Source organism: Eptatretus burgeri, chromosome 9 (assembly GCF_056783735.1).
Source record: "Eptatretus burgeri isolate ZD-2024b chromosome 9, Ebu_testis_v1, whole genome shotgun sequence".
Lineage (NCBI taxonomy): Eukaryota > Metazoa > Chordata > Myxini > Myxiniformes > Myxinidae > Eptatretus > Eptatretus burgeri.
This window is the reverse complement of record NC_140969.1, coordinates 70,332,682-70,356,392: the sequence shown is the minus strand read 5'-3', so window position 1 is coordinate 70,356,392 and position 23,711 is coordinate 70,332,682. Positions and strand designations below refer to the sequence as shown.

General features: G+C 42.3%; 1 protein-coding gene and 1 long non-coding RNA gene across 10 annotated transcripts in view; one reads left to right on the top strand and one right to left on the bottom strand.

The window, feature by feature from the left end:
- The window catches only part of LOC147020310 (microtubule cross-linking factor 2-like), a 70,611-nt gene extending 55,223 nt beyond the window's left edge, over window positions 1–15,388 (bottom strand). For 3 of the 4 annotated variants that reach the window (XM_085895601.1, XM_085895602.1, XM_085895603.1), the window contains exons 1-3: window positions 14,360–15,377; window positions 9,516–9,740; window positions 685–843 (exon numbers count right to left, since the gene is read on the bottom strand). In XM_085895601.1, coding sequence (XP_085751727.1) covers window positions 685–843; window positions 9,516–9,740; window positions 14,360–15,112 — 1,137 coding nt within the window. In that variant the 5' untranslated portion in view covers window positions 15,113–15,377. Of the gene's footprint in view, window positions 1–684; window positions 844–9,515; window positions 9,741–14,359 lie in introns of all 4 variants that reach the window. The other variant, XM_085895604.1, reaches the window with a different exon arrangement.
- Window positions 1–23,711, top strand: part of LOC147020309 (uncharacterized) — a 127,975-nt gene that overhangs the window by 88,023 nt on the left and 16,241 nt on the right. For 3 of the 6 annotated variants that reach the window (XR_015061748.1, XR_015061749.1, XR_015061751.1), the window contains exons 1-3: window positions 859–1,730; window positions 1,988–2,156; window positions 9,582–9,761. This is a non-coding gene — a long non-coding RNA (uncharacterized LOC147020309). Of the gene's footprint in view, window positions 1–858; window positions 1,731–1,987; window positions 2,157–9,581; window positions 9,762–23,711 lie in introns of those variants that run through there. The other 3 variants (XR_015061753.1, XR_015061752.1, XR_015061750.1) reach the window with 1 other exon arrangement.

Sequence of the window (23,711 nt, the reverse complement as noted above, 5' to 3'; positions counted from 1 at the left end):
CAACCACTTGTTGGACACAAAGTCCAACCAGCGATAGCCAAGGATTCTCCAAATAGTGGAGAAGTCACTGATTATATTTTTTTTTAACCACCAAGGCAGAAGTCTTAGTCTACACTGTTAACTCTGGCCCCAAACATTATTTTATTTTTATCTGTCAATGTTCGGTCACAAACATACTGATCAACTCCAATTCAATGAATCCCATGACCATCACGAGGACATTTTATTTTGGTGTTAACAGGGTTATAAACTGACATATTTTTGTCAATATGTATACTGATCCTAGAAAACTCTCATGCGTGCTCAAGTTGGTTAAGACATCTGCATTCAAGTGGTTTCTCTTCCACCACCATAACCATGTATTGCCAGATGCAGTCTTCTTTCAACACCTAGTAATTCGAATAATACAGTGAAACCATCAGTAACTCAATGCAATGTGGATGTAAGATACTGATGGTTCTATTGTAATATTTAGAGCCTATGATTAGCAAAGATGTGACAGTGTGTTTTCAACTCACACATATTGAAAGATAAATTCTCAATCTCCAATGAAAGTCACTTTCTGACCAAAATTTGAATATAGACATTGACAATAAATCCTAATACCATTGTCAAACTTGTGTTCTTTGCTCACTTAGGCTACTTTAGCATTATTGCTATAAGAAACAGAGTGGTACTTCCAACCTCTTTCATCTTCTCCATCTCGTTCCTCATTGCTTGCTTGCCGATCTCCAACTCCACCTGCTTTTGCCGTAGCTCATCGTTCTCCTCCTCCACCTTCGCCCGTTTGTCCTCGAGGCTCTCCAACTCTTGATGCAGCCGAACAGACACATCTTTTGCTACCTGCCAACCGACAAACCAAAAACTTGGCAAACAACCAGGGAGCACCTGCCACAGTACGCCATTTATCAGTGCATAAGGTGGTGGAGACCTGCCGAGGTTGTTTTCGAAAATGGAATCGGTGTTTTGTACTTATAGGCTCATGAATCATTGTTATAGGATTTGGGTCCAGTTTTACACAAGTGTGAAATGTGAGTCAATTTTGTGAGGAATCCAGAGAATGATTTCTGTTTGAAGGTTTTGTTTTTTAGGTTTTACTTTACTTTTAATTTTGACATCTGTTTCATTATGAAAGAGTTTGTATACAAATAAGATGCACAGGAAAAGTTACATTCAAAATCTTCCCATATCCAAACTGCATTGTTCATTCCAAAATTAAATATGTTAGTTGATAGGTTCGATGACAGCACCTATTTGTTCCGAATTTGGTGGAGCACAGGCTTGCAGTTACAATTCCAAAGTAAACTAACATCATAACATGTTTAACCAACAGATGATCGACTCAGAAGATTACACACTGTTTATCTTACCGGAACTTAGACTCGTGTATTTTTGCATTTCCTTATGGAACAGCGCCACACCCATCAATTTATATTCACATCGGTCAAATGCCCAAATTGGAACTTCATAAACTTTCAAGCTACCAAACTGCTCAGCATTGTACATTCTATTTCCTCCAACATTGTACTTGTGTGGTCATTGAAACAGAGCTCCTGAAAGACGACCAGAGGGAGGGAGATAATGATTTGAAGAAGATTATGACATTCGAGACCTGGTCCATCATTTTGTACCAGTCAAAGCAAGCATCTTTGGAGACATTTTTTGGTGCAAGAATTAGAGACGTTTCCATTTCCACCATCAACGGTTAACCAACAACCAGAAATGTTATGGCAAGTGTTTTGAAGAGCATTACGCTTGAATTCACGTGGAATGTTTTGAACGTGGGAAAACCTCTGATGCTCAGTACTCGAGTGATTTGCTACATGATTAAGTAATATAAGCAACATGGAGATGATGGCCAGGTGTCCTGTCTCAGGATGTAGCTGTGCTGATAACACTTTCTTTCACATGGAAAATGTGACTAGTAGGTTGAATAAGTTCTGAATAATCCCCTGTAAATCCAGACTTGTTACCTTGTTATTCTCAGCTCTTCTGGACACACAGAGAACATTTATGAAGAAGACATCAAAGCTTATGTCCTGAAATGACTGCTTACCCATCCCAAAGAATTTCACGCAGAGGATGTCAAGGCACTACTACATTGATGGGACAAGTGTATATGTGTACTCTTAGCAGGAGAATACCTTCAGAAACAGGTGAGGCTTCATCAACCTGCCTGGATGGTTTGATTTTGCTGAAAACAAGTCCACATTAATCTTGAGCTACCCTTGTATAAGCTTTTTTGCAAAGTCGATAACATAAACAAAGGTCATATATTGGATCTCTTTCAGCTTATAGAGGGCCATGAATTGAGCTTATCTTGTGTCTGTCTCAGCTTATAGAGGGCCAGGGTATTCACTTTTGCTCAGTCTATCTCACCTTGGATATGACCGTCATGGTCCTTTCTGGTGTGGACCCAGATCAGCACGAGCCAAGATAAGTTGGTTTAATTATATGTACAGTATAAGGTAATGAACTTAGATTGATTATTTGAGGTTTCTTTTCTTGTTTTGTTTTTTAACCTCACAAAGGGTTTGGACAATTATGTTTTTCATTTGTAAATACAGCTTAATATTCACAATATCGAAGCAGAGGTCTCAACCATTTGGCATATCATGTCTGTGTGATGCCTGAATTCCAAGATTGCCGACGTTGTTTGAAAGACACATTGCAAACATGAAGTTCACAAGCTAAACGCAGACATGACGGCTGGCATTGAACCGCCTTCCGTATGGCTGTGTATTCTGAATTGCAGCACTCCTTAGCTGCCACTACATCAGGACAGTCGTTTCTCGGTTAAGTCTGAGACCATCGAGGATCAAACTCAGACTATTGAGCTCAATCGCAAGCATGTTAACTGTGCTATTATGTTTACTTGCAAAGACTGTCTTACAACTGAAACAACCGACGTATTGTACTAGCCTGCAAAGACTGCCTTACAACAGTAACAACCTAGATATTGTGCTAGCCTGTAAACACTGTCTTACAACTGTAACAACCTGGATGTTGTACGAGCCTGCAAAGACTGTCTTACAACTGTAACAACCTAGTTATTGTACTAGCCTGTAAACACTGTCTTACGACTGCAACAACCTAGTTATTGTACTTGCCTGCAAACACTGCCTTATAACTGTAACAACCTAGTTATTGTACTAGCCTGTAAACACTGTCTTACAATTGTAACAACCTAGTTATTGGACTAGCCTGTAAACACTGTCTTACAACTGTAACAACCTAGTTATTGGACTAGCCTGTAAACACTGTCTTACAACTGTAACAACCTAGTTATTGGACTAGCCTGTAAACACTGCCTTACAACTGTAACAACCTAGTTATTGTACTAGCCTGTAAACACTCTTACAACTGTAACAACCTAGTTATTGTACTAGCCTGTAAACACTGCCTTACAACTGTAACAACCTAGTTATTGTACTAGCCTGTAAACACTGTCTTACAACTGTAACAACCTAGTTATTGGACTAGCCTGGAAACACTGTCTTACAATTGTAACAACCTAGTTATTGTACTAGCCTGTAAACACTGTCTTACAACTGTAACAACCTAGTTATTGTACTAGCCTGTAAACACTGCCTTACAACTGTAACAACCCAGTTATTGTACTAGCCTGTAAACACTGTCTTACAACTGTAACAACCTAGTTATTGGACTAGCCTGTAAACACTGTCTTACAACTGTAACAACCTAGTTATTGGACTAGCCTGTAAACACTGCCTTACAACTGTAACAACCTAGTTATTGTACTAGCCTGCAAACACTGCCTTACAACTGTAACAACCTAGTTATTGTACTAGCCTGTAAACACTGTCTTACAACTGTAACAACCTAGTTATTGGACTAGCCTGTAAACACTGTCTTACAACTGTAACAACCTAGTTATTGGACTAGCCTGTAAACACTGTCTTACAACTGTAACAACCTAGTTATTGTACTAGCCTGTAAACACTGTCTTACAACGGTCACAAGAGAGCTATCATTCTGGCCCCTTAACACGGTCGTACAACCTGAACAACTGAGCTATCATTCTGGCCCCGAAACACTGTCTGATAACCATAACAACTGAAGTATAGTGCTGGGCCCTAAACACTCTCTTACAACCTGAACAACTGAGCTATCATTCTGGCCCATAAACACTGTCTTACAATCTGAACAACAGCTATCATTCTGGCCCCTAAACACTCTCTTACAACCTGAACAACTGAGGTATCGTGCTGGCCCCTAAACACTATCGTACAACTTGAACAACTAAGCTATCATTCTGGCCCAAAAACAGTCTTACAACCTGAACAACTGAGGTATCGTGCTGGCCCCTAAACACTGCCGTACACCGTGACCAACAGATCTATCATTCTGGCCCAAAAACACTCTCTTACAACCTGAACAACTGAGGTGTCGTGCTGGCCCCTAAACACTATCGTACACCGTGACCAACAGATCTATCATTCTGGCCCAAAAACACTCTCTGACAACCTGAACAACTGAGGTGTCGTGCTGGCCCCTAAACACTATCGTACACCGTGACCAACAGATCTATCATTCTGGCCCCAAAACACTCTCTTACAACCTGAACAACTGAGATATCATTCTGGTCCCTAAACACTATCGTACACCGTGACCAACAGATCTGTCATTCTGGCCCAAAAACACTCTCTTACAACCTGAACAACTGAGATATCATTCTGGCCCCAAAACACTCTCTTACAACCTGAACAACTGAGATATCATTCTGGCCCCTAAACACTATCGTACACCGTGACCAACAAATCTATCATTCTGGCCCAAAAACACTCTCTTACAACCTGAACAACTGAGGTGTCGTGCTGGCCCCTAAACACTGTCTTACAACCTGAACAACTGAGCTGTCATTCTGGCCCCTAAACACTGTCTTACAACCTGAACAACTGAGCTGTCATTCTGGCCCCTAAACACTGTCGTACAACCGTAACAATCGAGGTGTCATGCTGGCCCCTAAACACTGTCGTACAACCTGAACAACAGAGCTATCATTCTGGCCCATAAACACTGTCATACAACCATAACAAATGAGGTGTCGTGCTGGCCCCTAAACACTGTCATACAACCTGAACAACAGAGCTATCTATCATTCTGGCCCATAAACACTGTCATTCAACCGTAACAATCGAGGTGTCGTGCTGGCCCCTAAACACTGTCGTACAACCTGAACAACAGAGCTATCTATCATTCTGGCCCATAAACACTGTCGTACAACCTGAACAACTGAGCTGTCATTCTGGCCCCTAAACACTGTCGTACAACCGTAACAATTGAGGTGTCATGCTGGCCCCTAAACACTGTCGTACAACCTGAACAACAGAGCTATCATTCTGGCCCATAAACACTGTCATACAACCATAACAATCGAGGTGTCGTGCTGGCCCCTAAACACTGTCATACAACCTGAACAACAGAGCTATCTATCATTCTGGCCCATAAACACTGTCATTCAACCGTAACAATCGAGGTGTCGTGCTGGCCCCTAAACACTGTCGTACAACCTGAACAACAGAGCTATCTATCATTCTGGCCCATAAACACTGTCGTACAACCTGAACAACTGAGATATCATTCTGGCCCATAAACACTGTCTTAAAACCGTAACAACTGAGGTATCGTGCTGGCCCCTAAACACTGTCGTACAACCTGAAAAACCTAGTTATTGTGTTGGCCCATACACACTTTCATACAACTGTAACAACCATACTATCATGCCAGCCTTTAAACACCGTCTTACAACTGTAGCAACCAAGCTATCATTCCAGCCTGTAAACACTGTATTATATCCATAACAACCTGGTGATTGTGCAATTTGTAATCACTGGCCCTTACAACTGTAACAACTTTGTTTTGAGGGATGGTCAAGAAGCTTTGCAATTCAGGGGTAAAGCAATATCGCAGGGTCCTAATTGTTTGGTAACATAAAGAAGAATGCTTGTGTATTTGTTTCAGTAAATTTGATGAATGTGATATCATTTCCTGTTTCAGAATGACAGTTTCAAGTATGGCATCTGATAAAATTATGCAGATTTTCGAAAATTGAGCATGGGACTATCAGAAAACTCTAAAGTTTCACAAAACTAAAGAAGGTTTCACAGCAACAGAAATTTAATGATGCATGATAAGAGTTTATGGCACAGTTGCCCCTTTATATGCCACCTTAACAAGGAGTTAAAGTGTGGGCGAGAGAGCCTTGAGGATGACCCTTGATCACGACGGCTTTCAGATGCCACTGATGAGGCAAATGTAGCCCTCAGTTGGTCAGGTTGTATGAGGCAAATAAAAAACTTGATTTTGTAGGACTAGTGTATCAAGGTCAAAGAAATAAGCACTGAGGTTGGCATTTCACATGGAAGTGTTCTGACCATCATCCATGAACATTTGGACACGTCGAAGGTTTCTGTTAGATGGATGCCTCAAAACGTCAGCAGTCAGGATCTACACAAGAGGCTGGCCTCAAGCCATAAGCTCCTTGACCTGTATAAAGCCAATCCAGCCAAAATTATATCCCATCTAGTGAAAGGAGATGAGACCTGGATTCATCACTGGAACCCTAAGTCAAAGGTGGAATCCACGCAATGGAAGCACCCAAATTCTCCAACCACAAGATGTTCAGAACTCAACCTCTGCCGGCAAGATCATGGCCTCGGTTTTCTGGGATGCCAAAGGGATTCTGCTGATTGACTACCTGCCAATATAAAACAATGATCGCTGGTAACTATTATGCTGCCCAAATGCAAAAACTGCGCAATGTCATCCATGAGAAATGACAAGGAATGTTGACTAGAGGTGTGCTCCTGCTCCAGGACAATGTGCTGGTCCACAAATCCCATGTTTCACAGGCATCTATTCTCACTTGTGGTTTCGATCAATTCAATCATCCTCCATAAAGTCAAGATATGGCCCCAAGTGACTATTTTCTGTTTCAAAACCTAAAGTCACACCTTGGAGGGTGGCGTTTTCAGGATGATGATGAGGAGCTGAAGGAGCCTCGTGAGGAACGGTTTGAGGAGCTGTCAGAAGACTTCAATAAAACTGGCAGAGTGAGTTTGAAGGACAAGTGAAGAAATTGTATTGAAGTCAAGGGAGACTATATTGAACGAGAGAGTTCGAAGAACACCTGTGCAGTCTTGAGAAAAAAGGACATCGGTGGGGTATGCAAGCAGCAAATTTGATTGGTCAAGATGATGCAAATTGCCATAATATTTTGTCCAAATACTGCTACACAAAAGGTTTTTAAAGTGCCACAAATGCAATTTGTGTTCTACGGTGTTGAAGTAGAGGATTCAACTGAAAATAAATAAAGATTTTCAAGGCTGTAGGAAATCTTTTTTTTTCAGTTTACCACCGTTGATGCAGAGTCTTTTTCACCACTTTATTTAACACGTTACATTAGTTCTTCATGCCTGTTGTTTGTATCCTTTATGAGGTTCTTAAAAACAGTACGTTTCCTGTTTGGAATGATTTTTAATTTTGTTTGACTGCGAGAGAAAGAGAGAGAGAGACAGAGAGAGAGACAGAGAAAATATTATCTCAGTCTCTGAACATGTGTGATCGGGACAAATTCAGAGCCAAAGTACTGTTAAACTACAGGTTCGTTTTCTGATTTGTGTTTAAAACACAACATTCAATTAAAATAGAGTAGTTCCTTGATCATAAACTGATGTTTGTGAGCAGACAGACAGACAGAGTGAACCAATTGCTTCATGTGAGTGGGGTAAAAATGAAATGTGACTTGTGAGTCTGCCTTTTCATTATCTACAGGACCCAGTGTGCAGAACCTCATCACTGCTCCTCATATCATGCTAGCCCATAAACATGCCTGGCGTTGGCTTAGTGGTTAGGGTGTCTGGCTTTGGATCTTAGGGTCCTGAGTGTGAGCCTGTTGGCTGCTGAATTAACACTAGGTGGGGTTGACTCAGCCTGTCATCTATCTCAGGTCGGCGAAATGAATACCAGTGTACTGGTATTGGGGCACAGCATCAGCGGCATAGTTGCGCCACCCCGACAAAATGATAGCTACCTGGCACCCAAAGCTGCCGTTCGCAAAAAGAAGAAGAATAAGAAGAAGAAGCCCATAAACAGTGTCTTACAACCAAACCATTGCGCTGGCCTGGTCTCTAAACAACTTTGCATTAATCTTGCTTTGTTGTGATGTTTATGCAGACAATGAAAGTAGGTGGGGTTTCATTATTTCCTCTCCTTTTTAATCAAGTGATGATAACATGACTAACCCTTCGAGGAAGGGCTAACGCGCAAAACATCAGATTTACTTTACAACCTACAGCAGTTAGCATGTGTTTATCAACCTTTAGTAATTTCATCGGCATTGTCCATAACAAATTAACCTTGAAAGTATGAAATAATTCACCACATTCTGCACTCACATCGTCACAAGGCAGGCAGGCTATCTCAAGCATGGCATCATTATGCAACCTATATCAAGCAAAGCAGATAGGCAGGGGTTCACGTAACTGGTACTCAAGAACTCATGTGCGGTAACAAAAAAAAAACCAACAAAAAGCTTAAAAGCGTACTCGCACAACAGAAGCTTTTGATGGAAGGTTTTCTCAGCTCATGTTGGTAAGATTATTCCGTGATAATTCTGATAAATTGATATACTGTACTGTGATTTCAAAATTTAAGTCCACAAAATTAAGTTTATAAAGTATAACATTATAATTTATAAGTTATATTTCAACTTATAAGAAATAAAAAATAGATCTAAGGAGAATACACGAGTGAAGAGGAAGGAGAGCAATTTTTCTCAGCTGGTGGAGGTAAGATTGCTCCTTGATAATTCTGATAATTGATAGACAGCGATTTTAAAATTAAGTATATAAATGATAGCATTATAATGTACAAGTTATATTTATTGTTGGTTTATAACTTATAAGATTTCAAAAAGTTGATTGATGGAGAACACACGAGCAAGGAGGAAGAATAGGAGGTTTAGGAGTGTCCAAACGCGAAAGAGAGCGGCGAAAGGAGCGGACGTTCTGAGAGAGCACTTACAGAGGAGTGAGGTGCATACTAAGCTGAGAGGTGCTTGGGAAAGCAGACGAGCATGCTCGAAGCTGACATTTTTTTTGTGAGTACCAAACAATTTCTGCTGGTACTCATTGGAGAACCGAATAACAATTGTGTGAACCCCTGCAGATAGGTTACTTCCTCCATGATTCTCAATAAGGGGCATCTATGTTTTACATACATGCAAAATGGGGATTTTTGACCTCAACCCACCAAACCCCAACCCAACAATTCTCCACCCCTCTTTCTTCCTTCATATGCCCCATGCATGTCTCCTCTCACACTCCCCTACCTTCCTTTCTCTGTTTTATGCCTTCCAGACTCCTCCCATAATCAATGTATGGCTTCTTAGTGAACCAGCTTGGTTTTATTGGCAATCCTTATGCATTGTAATGTGTTATCTACTGTGTACACTTTCACCGAAAAAGGAAGCAATGGAATCTCTGCTGTACCTTTAAGTCTTGCTCGAGACCACGAATGAGCTCTCCGTCCACCTGGCCCGTGTGTGTATTTCTCAGCCCACGCCGTTCAGCCTTGCGCAACCGGTACTGCAGGATGCGACAGGACTTGTTGGCACGGTCCAGCTCTCGACGCAGCTCTTGTAACTGTTGTACATCGTCTTCCAGCCATCCATCTCGCATCTCCTCCATCTCCGCACGCAACTCCTCAACCTCGTCCTATGGACACCACATATAAAGGTACACACACCAAAACCAAAATGATATATGAACACATGTTCATCATGATTTTTTGTTTTCCAAACACGGCCATGCTCTGTAAAACACTTTGGTGAACAAAACGGTCTTGTTGTATGTGCTCTTCGCCCGAACTGAACTGGGCGATTTTGATTTGGACGTATGTTAGTTTGGACGTACGTTTGATTTGGACGGTTAGTCCGATTTGGACGTACGTGGTATCAAAATGTGCACAAGACCCTGGAGAAAAAAGTCATGAGAGGAGAATTTGAAATTCCTAGCGGTTGCGAAAAAAACATTGCGAAAAATGTCGAGGGGGGGCTCTCTGTCCCCCCCTTTCCGCCCCAGTGCAATCAGAGTTGATGGTGGTGAATCACCATGATGCCATTGCAGCAAGGCTAGTTTTCTTTTATCGCTTCATCTTACCATTTTTAATCCTGGAGTAAAAATCGGATTTCAAACCTGACTCATTGGTAGTTTTACGATCTCATAATACTCTTATGCATGTTCAGTGATTTGAGAAAGAAAAAAAAGATTAATGGAAACAAAATTACAAAGGCACGTAAACTATGAAAATAAATGAATGAGTGACATTGGCTTGGGCAGAAACCGTATAACTTGGAGAAGACAAAGTAATATATGCACAAGACAAATAACTGTAGACAGAAAGTATATATGTATGTGTACTGTAATAGTAAGCTCATATTACTACCCAGCTAATAGAACATTAACCTCACAAAGCCTCATAAAGGGCTATTGGGTGGTGGATTGCTTGGAAAGGACAAATGTGAGATGATACAAGTGTGCGATTCCAAGTGTGATGTTCTGTAGGTGCAAAACATTACTATAGTTGTGTGGCTCCGGTTCTGCACACTTGATGACCCTCTGGTTGTGTGGCTTTGAGTTTGCACACTCAACAGCTGATTCTCAAGATTTGCGGCCACGAGTTTGCGTAATGGATGGCACTCTCGATGTGCAGTTCTGAGCTTCCTCCCTCAATGGCTTGCTCTCCAGGTGTGTGGCTCTGAGCTTCATCACTCAATGGCTTGCTCTCTAGCAGTGCGGCTCTAAGCTTTTCCAACGAAATAGCTGATTCTCTAGGTGTGTGGCTCTGTACTTTCCCACTCAACGGCTGGCTTTCTCGGTGTGCAGTTTTAACCCCCCCCTCAATGGCCCACTATTTCTGAGGTGCTGAGCTTCCCCACTCAATGGCTGGCTTTCTATTTGTGTGACTCTGGGCTTCCCCACAAAATAGCTGGCTCTCTAGGTGTGTGGCTTTCAACTTCTCCCTTCAACGGCCCTCCACTTGTGCAGCTCTGAACTTGGTTGTAAGTATTTGTTGATCAAGACAGTTGGTTGTAAGTATTGATAAAGAAAGGCATGGTTATAAATAACGGTGGTTGAAAGTGTTTGTAAATATAGACAGGTGGTTAAATATGAAGACAGTTGGTTGTCAATACTTATTAAAAAAGACATGGTTGTAAATGAAGAGAGGTGGTTATAAATATTTGTCAATAAAGACAGGTGCTTAAAATTAACAGGTGGGTGTAAATATTTGGAAATAAATTCATGGTTATAAAAGTAGACAGGTAGTTGTAAATATTTATAAACATAGTTAGGTGGTTGTAAGTATTTGTCAAGAAAGATAGGTTGTTGTAAATAAAGATAGCTGGTTGTAAATATTTGAAAATATAGATAGGTGGCTATAAGTATTTGTAAATAAAAAATAGGTGGTTGTAAATAAAGATAGGTGGTTGTAAATATTTGTAAATAAAAAATAGGTGGTTGTAAATATTTGTAAATAAAGATAGGTGGTTGCAAGTATTTGTAAATAAAGATAGGTGGTTGTAAATATTTGAAAATGAAGATAGGTGGTTGTAAGTATTTGTAAATATAGTGAGGTGGTTGTAAGTATTTGTGAAGAAAGATAGGTTGTTGTAAATAAAGATAGCTGGTTGTAAATATTTGAAAATAAAGATTGGTGGCTATAAGTATTTGTAAATAAAAAATAGGTGGTTGTAAATATTTGTAAATAAAGATAGGTGGTTCTAAGTATTTGTAAATAAAGATAGGTGGTTCTTAGTATTTGTAAATAAAGATAGGTGGTTCTAAGTATTTGTAAATAAAGATCGGTGTTTGTAAGTATTTGTAAAAAAAGATCGGGGGTTGTAAATAAAGATAGGTGGTTGTAATTCTTTGTAAATAAAGATAGATGGTTGTAAATAAAGATAGCTGGTTGTAAATGTTTGTAAATAAAGAGAGGTGGTTGTAAATATTTGTAAATAAAGATAGCTGGTGGTAAATATTTGTAAATAAAGACAGGTGGTTGTTGGTATGTGTAAATAAAGATAGGTGGTTGAAAATAAAGATATGTGGTTGTGTTTGTAAATAAAGATAGGTGGTTGTTAGTATGTGTAAATCAAGATAGGTGGTTGAAAATAAAGATATGTGGTTGTGTTTGTAAATAAAGATAGGTGGTTGTTAGTATGTGTAAATCAAGATAGGTGGTTGAAAATAAAGATATGTGGTTGTGTTTGTAAATATAGATAGGTGGTTGAAAGTATTTGAAAATAAAGACAGGTGGTTGTAAATATTTGTAAATAAAAATAGGTGGTTGTAAATAAAGATAGGTGATTGTAAGGATGTGTAAATAAAGATAGGTGGTTGAAAGTGTTTGTGAATAATGATCAGTGGTTGTAAGTATTTATAAATAAAGATATGTGGTTGTAACTATTTGTGAATAAAGCTAGGTGGTTATAAGTATTTGTAAATAAGCCTGGTGTTGGCGCAGTGGTTAGGGCAGCGGCTTGGGATCCAAAAGGTCCTGAGTTGAAACCCCGTTCGGCCACTGAATTAATACACCAGGGGGTTGACTCAGCCTGTCATCCTTCCGAGGTCGGCGAAATGAGTACCAGTTTACTGGGCCAGTGTATACCCCGGTTAAAATAGGTGTACCATATCCCTGTGTCGTAAGAGGCGACCAGGGTTGCGTCAGGAAGGGCATCCGGCGTAAAACATGTGCCAAATCACTATGCGGATCATACGGATGATCCGCTGTGGTGACCCCTAACGGGAGCAGCCCAAGGAAGAAGAAGAAGAAGAAGAAGAAGGTTATCAGTATTTGTAAATAAAGACAGGTGGTTGAAAATAAAGATATGTGGTTGTGTTTGTAAATAAAGACAGGTGGTTGTTATTATGTGTAAATAAAGATAGGTGGTTGAAAATAATGATATGTGGTTGTGTTTGTAAATAAAGATAGGTGGTTGTTAGTATGTGTAAATCAAGATAGGTGGTTGAAAATAAAGATAGGTGGTTGTAAGTATTTAAAAATAAAGATAGGTGGTTGTAAATAAAGATAGGTGGTTGTAAATAAAGATAGGTGGATGTAAATGTTTGTGAATAAAGATTGGTGGTTGTAAGTATTTGTAAATAAAGATAGGTGGTTTTAACCATTTGTGAATAAAGATAGGTGGTGTAAGTATTTGTAAATAAAGATAGGTGGTTGTAAATATTTGTAACTAATGATTGGTGGTTGTGAAAAAAGATTGGTGGTTGTGAACAAAGATAGGTAGTTGTGAATAAAGATAGGTGGTTGTAAATAAAGATAAGTGGTTGTCAGTATTTGTAAATATTGATATGTGGTTGTAAGTGTTTGTAAATAAAGAAAGGTGGTTTTAACTACAGTATTTGTAAATAAAGATAGGTGGTTGTAAATATTTGTAACTAATGATTGGTGGTTGTGAAAAAAGATTGGTGGTTGTGAACAAAGGTAGTTGTGAATAAAGATAGGTGGTTGTAAATAAAGATAAGTGGTTTCAGTATTTGTAAATATTGATAGGTGGTTGTAGATATTTGTAAATAAAGATAGGTGGTTGTAGATATTTGTAAATAAAAATAGGTGGTTGTAAGTATTTGTTAATGAAGATTGGTGTTTGTATGTATTTGTAAATATAGATAAGTGGCTGTAAGTGTTTGTAAATGAAGGTTGTTGTTTGAAAGTATTTGTAAATAAAGATAGTAGTTTGTAAGTATTTGAAAATAAAGATATTAGTTTGTAAGTTTTGTGAATGAAGATAGGTGTTTCAAAGTATTTGTAAATAAAGATAGTTGGTTGTATGTATTTGTAAATGAAGGTTGTTGTTTGTAGGTATTTGTAAATAAAGATAGTAGTTTGTAAGTATTTGTGAATGAAGATAGGTGTTTGAAAGTATTTGTAAATAGAGATAGGTGGTTGTATGTATTTGTAAATAATGATTGATGGTTGTATGTAATTGTAAATAAAGGTAGGTGGTTGTAAGTACAGTATTTGTAAATAAAAGCAGGTGATTTTAAATAAAGACCGGTGGTTGCATTAATTCAAGATCTAAGACCTTTCAAATCTCCCCACGAGCCATTAAAGAGATTTCATGTTTGCGAGTGGATGTGTGAATGTCCAACGCGTTTCAATTTTCACTATAATGCACATCGATGTCGGGAGAGCTGATGGTGATTCCCGGGGAGTGAGTAAAACGAAAAGGTCTACGTGAAGGAGCACCCCCAAAGCAAGTCGTTCTTTGCTCTGGTCCACAAAGCAAGGCGTTGTTTGTCCCTGGTGTACGCACCTTCAGGTAGGTGTTTTCTGAACGCAACTCGTCCACCTCCCGAAGAAGATCCTGCCCGAGGAGGTCCAGCTCTTCCTCCAACACTCTTTGATCGCCGAGGTCATCGCTACCGGCCTGAGCAGACAAACGGTCTTCATCGAGCACCGCTTGTTCCCCACCTCGGCTCGGTCTAAGCTCAGCCCGCGAGTCTACAGATTCTGCCTCCATGCCACTGTCACAGTCGATATCGGGTTTGGTGGGGACATCACCGTCGGGTTCGCACGGACAGTGCGGTTGTTCTCGGTCGCTCCCCCACTCTGGTTTGCCAGTGGAGGCCACACGGGCACATTTGGATTCGTCCGAGATTGACAACGGTTCTGACACGCAGTCCGAAATATCAGAGCTGCTGTCCGTGTGCAGAATCCTAAGCGCCCCGGCATCGGGTGCTGGTAACGGTCCTGATCGGCCCCGCTTCGGTGGCCCTTTTCCATCGACCTTCCTTGTTCTCGGTTCGGCTGGACCAGGAGGTCGTGAAACTGTGACCGTACGAGTGCCTCGGGAAGGTCCTTGCGCTCCTCTGGGAATCCCCTCCACGGCTTTTAACATCTTATCCCTGGTCGGGCCGCGGCGGCCGAGACGGGCCGCGGAGAGTGGCGGTTTTACGATACCAGCCTTCCCCGGGCCCCCGCGCCCGTGGCCCACACCCTTCGGCCGAGCTGGCGAGGCCGGACGGCCGGTCCGTCTCCTCTCCGTGCTGTTCCCTCCGGCTTCCATGATGACCCCGGGTAACGCACACGGCCGAGGAGATCGAAGTGAAACGAAATGGAGAGAATTTCTTGCGGGATGTTCCCGAGGTACGGATCCTGCCGCATGCACGGCACGTCGCGTCGCTTGGACCCGTGGAGGGAGGGACTGCCTGCTCAGTGGGAAGGGGCTCGGAGGGGGCGATTCCCCCGACAAACCGCTTCTCCAAAAGGAGGAGGGGGAATTGTTCTTGCTCGGCCTGAAATGGGGTCTCGGATCAGGTGGCGAGGAGGGGTGATTCGTCCAGAAAACCGCTCTCTTACCACCGAGGGGGGACGTGGGTTGTGATTGTGCCTGCTCGGCGGGATGGGGGCTGAGATCAGAAGACTGGAAGGGGGGTGCTTCGCCCAGCAAATCGAAAAGGGATGTTTTCGGAGAAATATCCTGGAGAAAAAAAACATAAACGATCGATGGGAATGAATAGGAGAAACATTTGTCTCCGAGAATATTAATTGCGCTTTTGTGTGTTTTTACGCAATTTTAACGTCAACGCTCAATGAATCCCCGGCATGCCAGAAAGCATCTAACGGGTATCAAATCAAGGAGGCATTCCATCTCCTTAAATTGGAATAAATCTCTGATGGGACCAATCCTCCTCCTTCCACATTCCTTCCTTAATTTGATGAAATCACGGGCGATGTGCGAGTCTGAGCCCCTTCAATTGCCTTTCGCAGTGAGTGGTCTGTGCATGAGGATTAATTGACCGTCACAGACATTGACCACTTGACCCGGTGTGTGGTTAAACTACAGATCTAATCAGCATGATGGTCGACATACCATTCTGTTCTCTTAAAACGATGGCAGATCTTCCCATCATCAAATAAGCTCGCTGATGTGTCTTTGAAGGTGACCATTTGCCCCCTTTTTTGCTTGTAGCGCCACCTAGTGCGGAAAGCAACGTCACAGTCGCAAGTTCGAAACATCTACCACGTGTCCACATCCACTCGAGTCCGAGGTTCCACCTGCTGCAGACAACGGCGCACCTTCCTTGGTTCGTGTCTTCATACACTTCGTCGAATTCCTCCTCTCTCCAATTTTACACACTTGTAAGTAGGATTTGTATGAAAGGACGTCGAGGCTCATGGAAGAAGGAGCTAAACAATGGAGGTGATGAACATACACAAGGAGGAATAACACAAAATAAAACGGCAACAATGGCCTGGAAAGGAACATAATGGGAAAGAATCAGCATGTGCAGAAGAGATCATGGATGGCATCGGTGAGCACATGAGGCAGTGATGGGCAGCATATTTGAAAGGTTGAAGCGAGGAGGACGAGACAGTTGACACAGAGAGATGATACCATAATCTTGAGAATACGGGGATGGATGAATGGAGGATGGGCAACTAGCCCCCCAGTTTGGGAAGGTGAGCATGTGAGCGTTTCTGGTGGAATGCATGTGACCCAGCGTGGCTTGGCAAGGACAGAGTAAGGAGAGGGGCAAGAAGAGCAAGACCAAATGCAAGCTTTTATAAAATTGAGAGCCCACCAACTTATTGCCGTTGGACAATGACAATCTTTTGAATCTGGTTCCTGTCTCGACCTACCAATGGTGCTGAAGGCTTTTTTTGTTACTTTCACAAGAGGAGCATGGTGGGAAGCAGGAGTAGCAGCACAGAGTGTGGGAGCTATACTCCATCGAGCTCTGTATTAAAGTGATGTACAACATGATGAGTTCAGCGTGGCTCAAGAATACCTTAGCTCTACAGAGAATACCTTGGGAGTAAAGTTCTGAGCTTTTTAAATTGGAATAAATCTGTGAAAGAAAACCTTTCAATAGTATATCAGAACAAGACCAACCAGTCTTTGGACTTAGTTTGGTGATATGATCCTCCCATGAAAAGTAATGGCAGAAAGTGAAGCCAAGAAGGTCCAAGGACTGTACTTCTTCCTGTAGCTGTCCAGGGAAGTGGATTGGATATTTTGATTCGCGATCCTTATGGAGAGATAGAGTGAAGCGTGTGACCTGTCGGCATTGATCGTCATTTTCCCAGTAGCTGACCAGCAACTTCTCTTGTCCATGTCTGACCAAAGAGATTCAGCAACGGTCAGCCTTTCACAAGAGTTTTCCACAGGGTGGAGTCCTCGGCAAAATGGTGAAGATGGTTTTCAAGAGGATCAGATAGATCATTGATATACATCAAGAATAATGTAAGTCTGAAGACACTGTCCTGTGGAACTCCAGCCTGAAGGGAAACATCAAGGGACCGTCAAGGCCACCATCAAGGAGCTCCCGCTGTTTCTTGCTGTTCCATAAGCCTCAGTTTTGTGGAATTCAGACAGCCACAAAAGCAAGAGGCCCTGGATACCAAAGGAAGATAATTTATAAATCAAGGCTGGATGCCAGACAGTATGAAAGGCTCGAGAGGTATCCAGATAGATAGTCCTACCTAACATCTTTGTTGACGTTCAGGAGATAAATCTACTGCTGTTTCAGGAGTAGGTCAGAAGCCAAACTGTTTGTCAGAGATTATAGAGTTACAGAAGAGATGGTGCTTGAACTTGGCCACAATGATAGACTCCATTTATTTGCTTATAGTGTGAGCAAGGCTGATAGGTTGACTGTAATTGAGAGGGTTCGTCTTGGTAGCTTTCTTATCGATGCGGGCGATGTTTGAAACCTTTCAAAATGGAGGAAGATGCAAATCCAAGAAGGACCTGTGAAAGAGAGAGTACGATAGGACTGAAGGATCAGAGCACTTGTGTGATCATGAATATTTGCTGAAGAGGTGTCGAGCTTGGTGAGAAACCTCTCCACTATTGCAGGGGAGAAATCCACAGGCCGTAGGGAACAATCTGTAATGGGGGGAAGCGTTGGGTACAGGAAGGGATTGATTTGGGACTTTGGCCTCTTGAGTGAAAACAGAGTTCAATAACTCTGCATCTTCCCAAGGAGCATCCAGCACGATGCCAATGGATACAATTGTATATTGTTATGACGAATTAGGCATTTGAATATCGCAAACAGTTTGTCTCACCTCTTGGTGCCCATGGTATCCGTGGAGCTAGTTGAAGATCACAGAGTTTGTGGTATAAGCATATTTTGATACTTTGTGCTCATGCAGTGGAGATTCCTCAGCAGCCCATATGCTCTTGGCACGGTCCTCCAGGTGGTGCTACATTAATTTTGGGGTCAAAGGTGCAGCGTTCGCTGGCATGTTTCCCATTCATTATCCGAGGCATTTGTTCGCCACCCAAGGGCTATTAGGGCAGAGGTGAAAAGCGATGGTCTCGACTGGTGAAGAATCATAACTGTTTGCGGAGAGGGAGTTTCACAGACCATTTTCTACCCGCGTGTGCGCGATAAACCTCGAAGCACGCACAACTCGGCCTGGAGTGAATTACGTGGTCAATGACAGGTAGCTTGTGATTCATTGCCGTGCCTTGGATCAAGTCTTGTGCTTTGCATCTCACCGACACGGTGACTTGGCATGCAGTAGCTACGAGGTGTGCACTCCGAGGCGTGAGGTTTGCATTTTGCATTCCAGGTCTTGAGCATGTGCGGTGTTCATGAAGGACGTGTGGTTTGTAGTACGGTAAATGTTTTCGTGCTACAGTTCTCTCGTTTCAGTTTTTATTTTCACTTTGAAGACCAAGCGATTTATATGTCCGTTTCTTGTGTGCTACAAGAACCTGAAGAGTAAGTGGAATGCCGTGATGGTGCTTACACACTCTCTCGATACATAGCAACGATATAAAACGATATATAGCACAGCATCTCAAAAGGTTGTGTTTGGATTCGGACGAAACTTAGTGGATGAGTTGGGTCGAACACAAGAACAACCTGATGAGATTTTGGTTCAGGTCCAGATGCAGACCTGGCCTGTCAGTTGGATACAAACGTAAACTGTTCAGCCCGGCGGAGGTATGTGCTCTACCGAGTGCTGTTCTAGGTAAAACAGTGTTCCTGAGCCATGGACAAGCATGTGTGGGAGTACATGAGAGAGTTTGAATATACAAGTGGCATTTAAAACATTCTTTAAACGAGATACTCACAGTCCAAGACAGACCAAATGTATGCAGGTCTGACATGAAGGTGGCAGAGCTGGTGCACTTGCCTCTGAGCAATCCAGTGGGGGGGGGGGAGTTGATTCCCAACCAGTTTTAGAAGACTGTAGGGTCCGTGCTTCATAGGAAGGACATTGAATCAATGGGTAGGCCATGAAAGGATGCCAAGCTGGAGACCCATCTGTTCACATTAGGTGCTGCTGGAACACGTTAAAAATCCCACCATGTCATTTGACAAAGGGTGGTTGCATCATTGCTGAGAACACAACTGTGCTGCTGATGCAGTGCCCCCGTTTCCAGTAAGCTGGTACTCATTTTTCCAACCTCAGAAGGATGACAGGCTGAGTCAACCCACTTAGTGTGGTATATTTAACAAAACAACAGGGGTTTAGGATTAAAGACCTTTAGTTCTTAAGGTAGCCAACTTAACCATCCATCCATCCATTGGGACTATACTTTGCGGAGCGTTGGTGCTGCAAAAGCAGTCTCCTTGGCTATTGGGTACAATACTGTACAGGTCGCCACTCCGACACAGGATACCAGCAAGCTGGTACTCATTTTACCAACCTCAGAAGGATGACAGGCTGAGTCAACCACTTTGTGTGGTATATTTAACAGAACAACAGGGGTTTATAACTGAAGACCTTAAGGTCTTAAGGTAGCCAACTTAACCGTTCTGCCAAAATCCAGCTTAGTGATAAACCATTAATCCGAAGACATAGTGTTGACACTGTACGCTGTACAGGAAGTTAGTGAGGCCTCACCAAGAATATTGTGTGCAGTTTTTGTTACCACATCTGAGGAAGAACAGTGCTTCCATGGGGAGGGTTCACCAGAGAGCATCCAGAATAAGAATAATATTATGCATTCCCTTACGAGAAACTTCAGTGTGGGAGAAGGCCATTCCATTCGGCCCATCAAAGCCTGCATGGTTTAGCAGTAGTTTGGCTCTGAATTTGGCAAAATTGTACGGAGTCTCATCCCGAACATGCATGCATACATACAGTTAAGCAAAATTGAAAATCTATCCAAACAGAAAACTCTCAGGTACGTCCATAAAGGACACGAGCAACAGGTATGAAGAACTGTGTTAAATAAGATGGTGTAAAAGAAGGTGCATCATCGGTGGTTAACTTCCAATTCAATGGGGTTTTTTTGGTTCACGAGTCAGTAAGTGACCATTATGTTCGTTATGGGTGTGTGTCTGTCTCTCTGTCTGTCTGTCTGTCTGTCCCGAGCATAGCTCTGTGGGTTTTGATCCGATCCTGATAAAATTTGGGTGGGAGGTTTATATCATGATCTAGTTGTGTTTTCCTGAGAATGGGCATGGTGCGCCCATTAAGGGCGGAGCCACGCCCAAAAAACGTGTTTTAGCGGGTAGTCGGTTTCAAGTTACATCTGCTCCGAGGGGGTTCGTCGAATCTGGCAGGGTTTCGGTATTTGGTTAGCCCAATGCTACCTGCATAGCCCCACGGAGCTCGATTTTTCATTTTCATCCCAAGGTCAAGGTCACAAGGTCACGAACTTAGAAAATATCAAAAAATCAATAAATTGGGCATCGAGCTCCTCGGGTTTTCAACTGTTTCGAATGAAAGTTGGAATGCAAGTAGTGCTCTTCGAGTACTACAACTTTCATCATTTACGTTTTTCCCGATTCCCGCCAGTTTTCCAGTGGCGTCCCCTCGAAGGTCAAAAAATATAAAAGGCGAACCGTGTACATTACTCGTGAACCATCGCCGTCTCCAGATTTATTTATTATGCAGCCTTTAAAACCTTTATTTAATTTAAATTGAATTATATATTTGAACACTGGAGAGCACAAATTGCCTTGTTTGCACTTCCAACAACCTCCAGTTTAGCAGTACTTAGGCAGAATTTTCTGCTGTCTCGACCAATCAAATTTTCCGCCCACTCTCATGGCGGAGTAATGGTAAGATTCACACAAAATGGTGGTGCCTAGCGATGCAATGACAACGACTAACTTCATCCAAAAGATATTTGTTCAGTGCATCTTTTCCTCAAAAATCGTTAGAAAATCATCGATTTCTCCAAGAAGAGTTGGCAGAAGATTCAGCTCTGGACTATTCCATTTAACCCATTGGCTGTGTATTGTGTGCTTGCCATCGTGCCTGTTATTCCAAGTTCACAAACAGGTGAATATCCAGGTAGTGGACAAAAAAATGGAAACACCTGGGTAAATGATGGACACCAGGTACATAGAAAACAACGGCTTCCACACAGGTGTGGCCCATGTGCTAATTCAGCAAATAACATCCCAGTATGCTTAGGGTCATGTATAAAAATGCTGCACACGCCTGGTTGCCGATAATTATGGCTAGTATGGCTGCAAGAGGAGGCCTCCCAATGCCACCATCCGCAGAGCCCAATGGTTTGGTGAGCATGACGCTGATGCTATCCATGTGTCATGGCCTTCTCAGTCACACGATCTGAACCCAATCGAGCATTTATGGGATATTCGGGAACGATGCCTGAGATAGTGTTTTCCATCTTAATCAAACAAGTGTGAGTTGATTGACTTTCTCTTGGAAGAATGATGCTGCATCTCTCCTGCAGAATTCCAGACATCGGTGGACTCTATAGCACGGTGCATGCAGGCCATACTGGCCACACAATGGTACCCCAACGCCACATTAAATGATGACTTTACATTGGTGTTTCCATTTGTTTGTCCACCACCTGAAGATCTTGTTTTGGAAATGCAAAGCAAGAGTTGAAAAGACGCTTCTCATGACCTTTTCTCAAGACTGTGTGCGGTAAGGTATTCTCTTAACTCTCTGGTTAATGCACGACATGGTGACCCTGGAAAGGTACTCCCTGCAGAAATGGAAGATAGGTTTACATTTGAGTTCAAAAACATTATAGGTACCTCAAAGTATTGGGGACAGAGGGGTACATAAGTATTGATAGGATGTTAGGTAACTCGGAATGGATGGGTGATTGTGTTCATGTGCTGTGATTGTGATGTCTTTCGAAGGGCCTCATGTAAAAGGTGAATGTGTTGTCCACATTTGTTTATTGCTCACACCACAACCCCCTTCATGCCTTAAAAAATAAATAAATGCAGGCATGGTGGGCCAAATGGCTTCCGACTGTGTCTCATTACCTTGTGTAAAGATGTCCATCATTTGTCCATTCCCTTGTCATCCCCAACCCACATTCTTGCCTCCACTTAATAAACAATGAATAAGATGAGGAGTGTTTCTATCACTTATCTTGTGTCTTGTGTGTGTGGATAATGTTTTGTTTTTCTTGGATCACAAGGTCGTTTCAATGTTTTGATAAAGATGCTAAATGTGTACATTTATCATTGTAGGTCAGAATTGAGACTCGAGATTGGCATTGGGAACGGGTGACGGAAGAGAAGTGTCCCTGCAATGTAAAAGCATGGCACTCAAGTTCACTCACAACAAAGTTCAACTCTCGGTATACGTCGATCGAAGAGTGCGTGAATGTGCCTTACTCTCAATGTAACCTCTGTTCTGGTACTGTACATGCTGCATTATAGAATATGAGGCCTGCGAGTTGTGTCTGTCGAATAATACAGAACTGGACACAGGTCTGAGTCTGAGCACACTCTGTACATCAGCAAAAGCTCGGGCAGGTGATGCTGAGAGCTGCTGTGGCTAAAGACTCTCTATCTCTATCTCTATCTCTATCTCTATCTCTATCTCTATCTCTATCTCTATCTCTATCTCTATCTCTATCTCTATCTCTATCTCTATCTCTATCTCTATCTCTATCTCCATTTCCATGCCTCGCTCCTCTCCTGACTTCAGTGCCATCAAAGCAGTCTCATGGGAAGTGTTACACTGGGCTACAATGGCTGCTCCATGCTGAGAGCTCATGTTCAAGCTTGATCATTTCATTATTCCAGAAGAATCCAAATTTGACACTTCCTTTTTTCATGAACCTGCACCAGGAATTCCAGGACGCTGGCCACGCACAGGCCACGATCTCCTGGCACAATAACGATGCTGCACTGCCCTTTACAATGGCTTCGATTCCCATTGTTTTGGCGCCTTCCGCGAGGCATCCGATTCTTGATGGGAAAGGAAATGTGCCTTTGTGTGATTGTGGCAAAATGACCCCAAGCAAGCTTGCATCGTTTTAATAGAGGCGAACAAACCGGGACTCCTCCTTCGGCTCTACTATTTCCTCTCAAAGTGGCTGTTTAAATCAATGTTATTTAATGTTTTTCAAAGTATTGTTTTACAGCGAAAGGAAAGCTTTCCTTCTTGCATCCAAGAAATTCCACACCAGTTGAACACAAAACACCCGACCCTCTCTGTACGATGACGAACGCTTTGACTGGCACGCCATGCCAGGATATGTCATTTGATTGTATTTTCAACATAGCTGCTTCATGCGATCAAAGTCCAAGCGAGATGTCACGTTAACTCTTGTGCCTTTTCGAGCCTCGCTCCTCCATAGTCGAAACGTCTACCTACAAACGGTGTAGAAGGTAAAGAGGAAGAGCTGGAGGGGATGCAAGGCAGTCTGGTTAAATTTACACCAATAAATGTTTGTGTGTGTTTGTGTG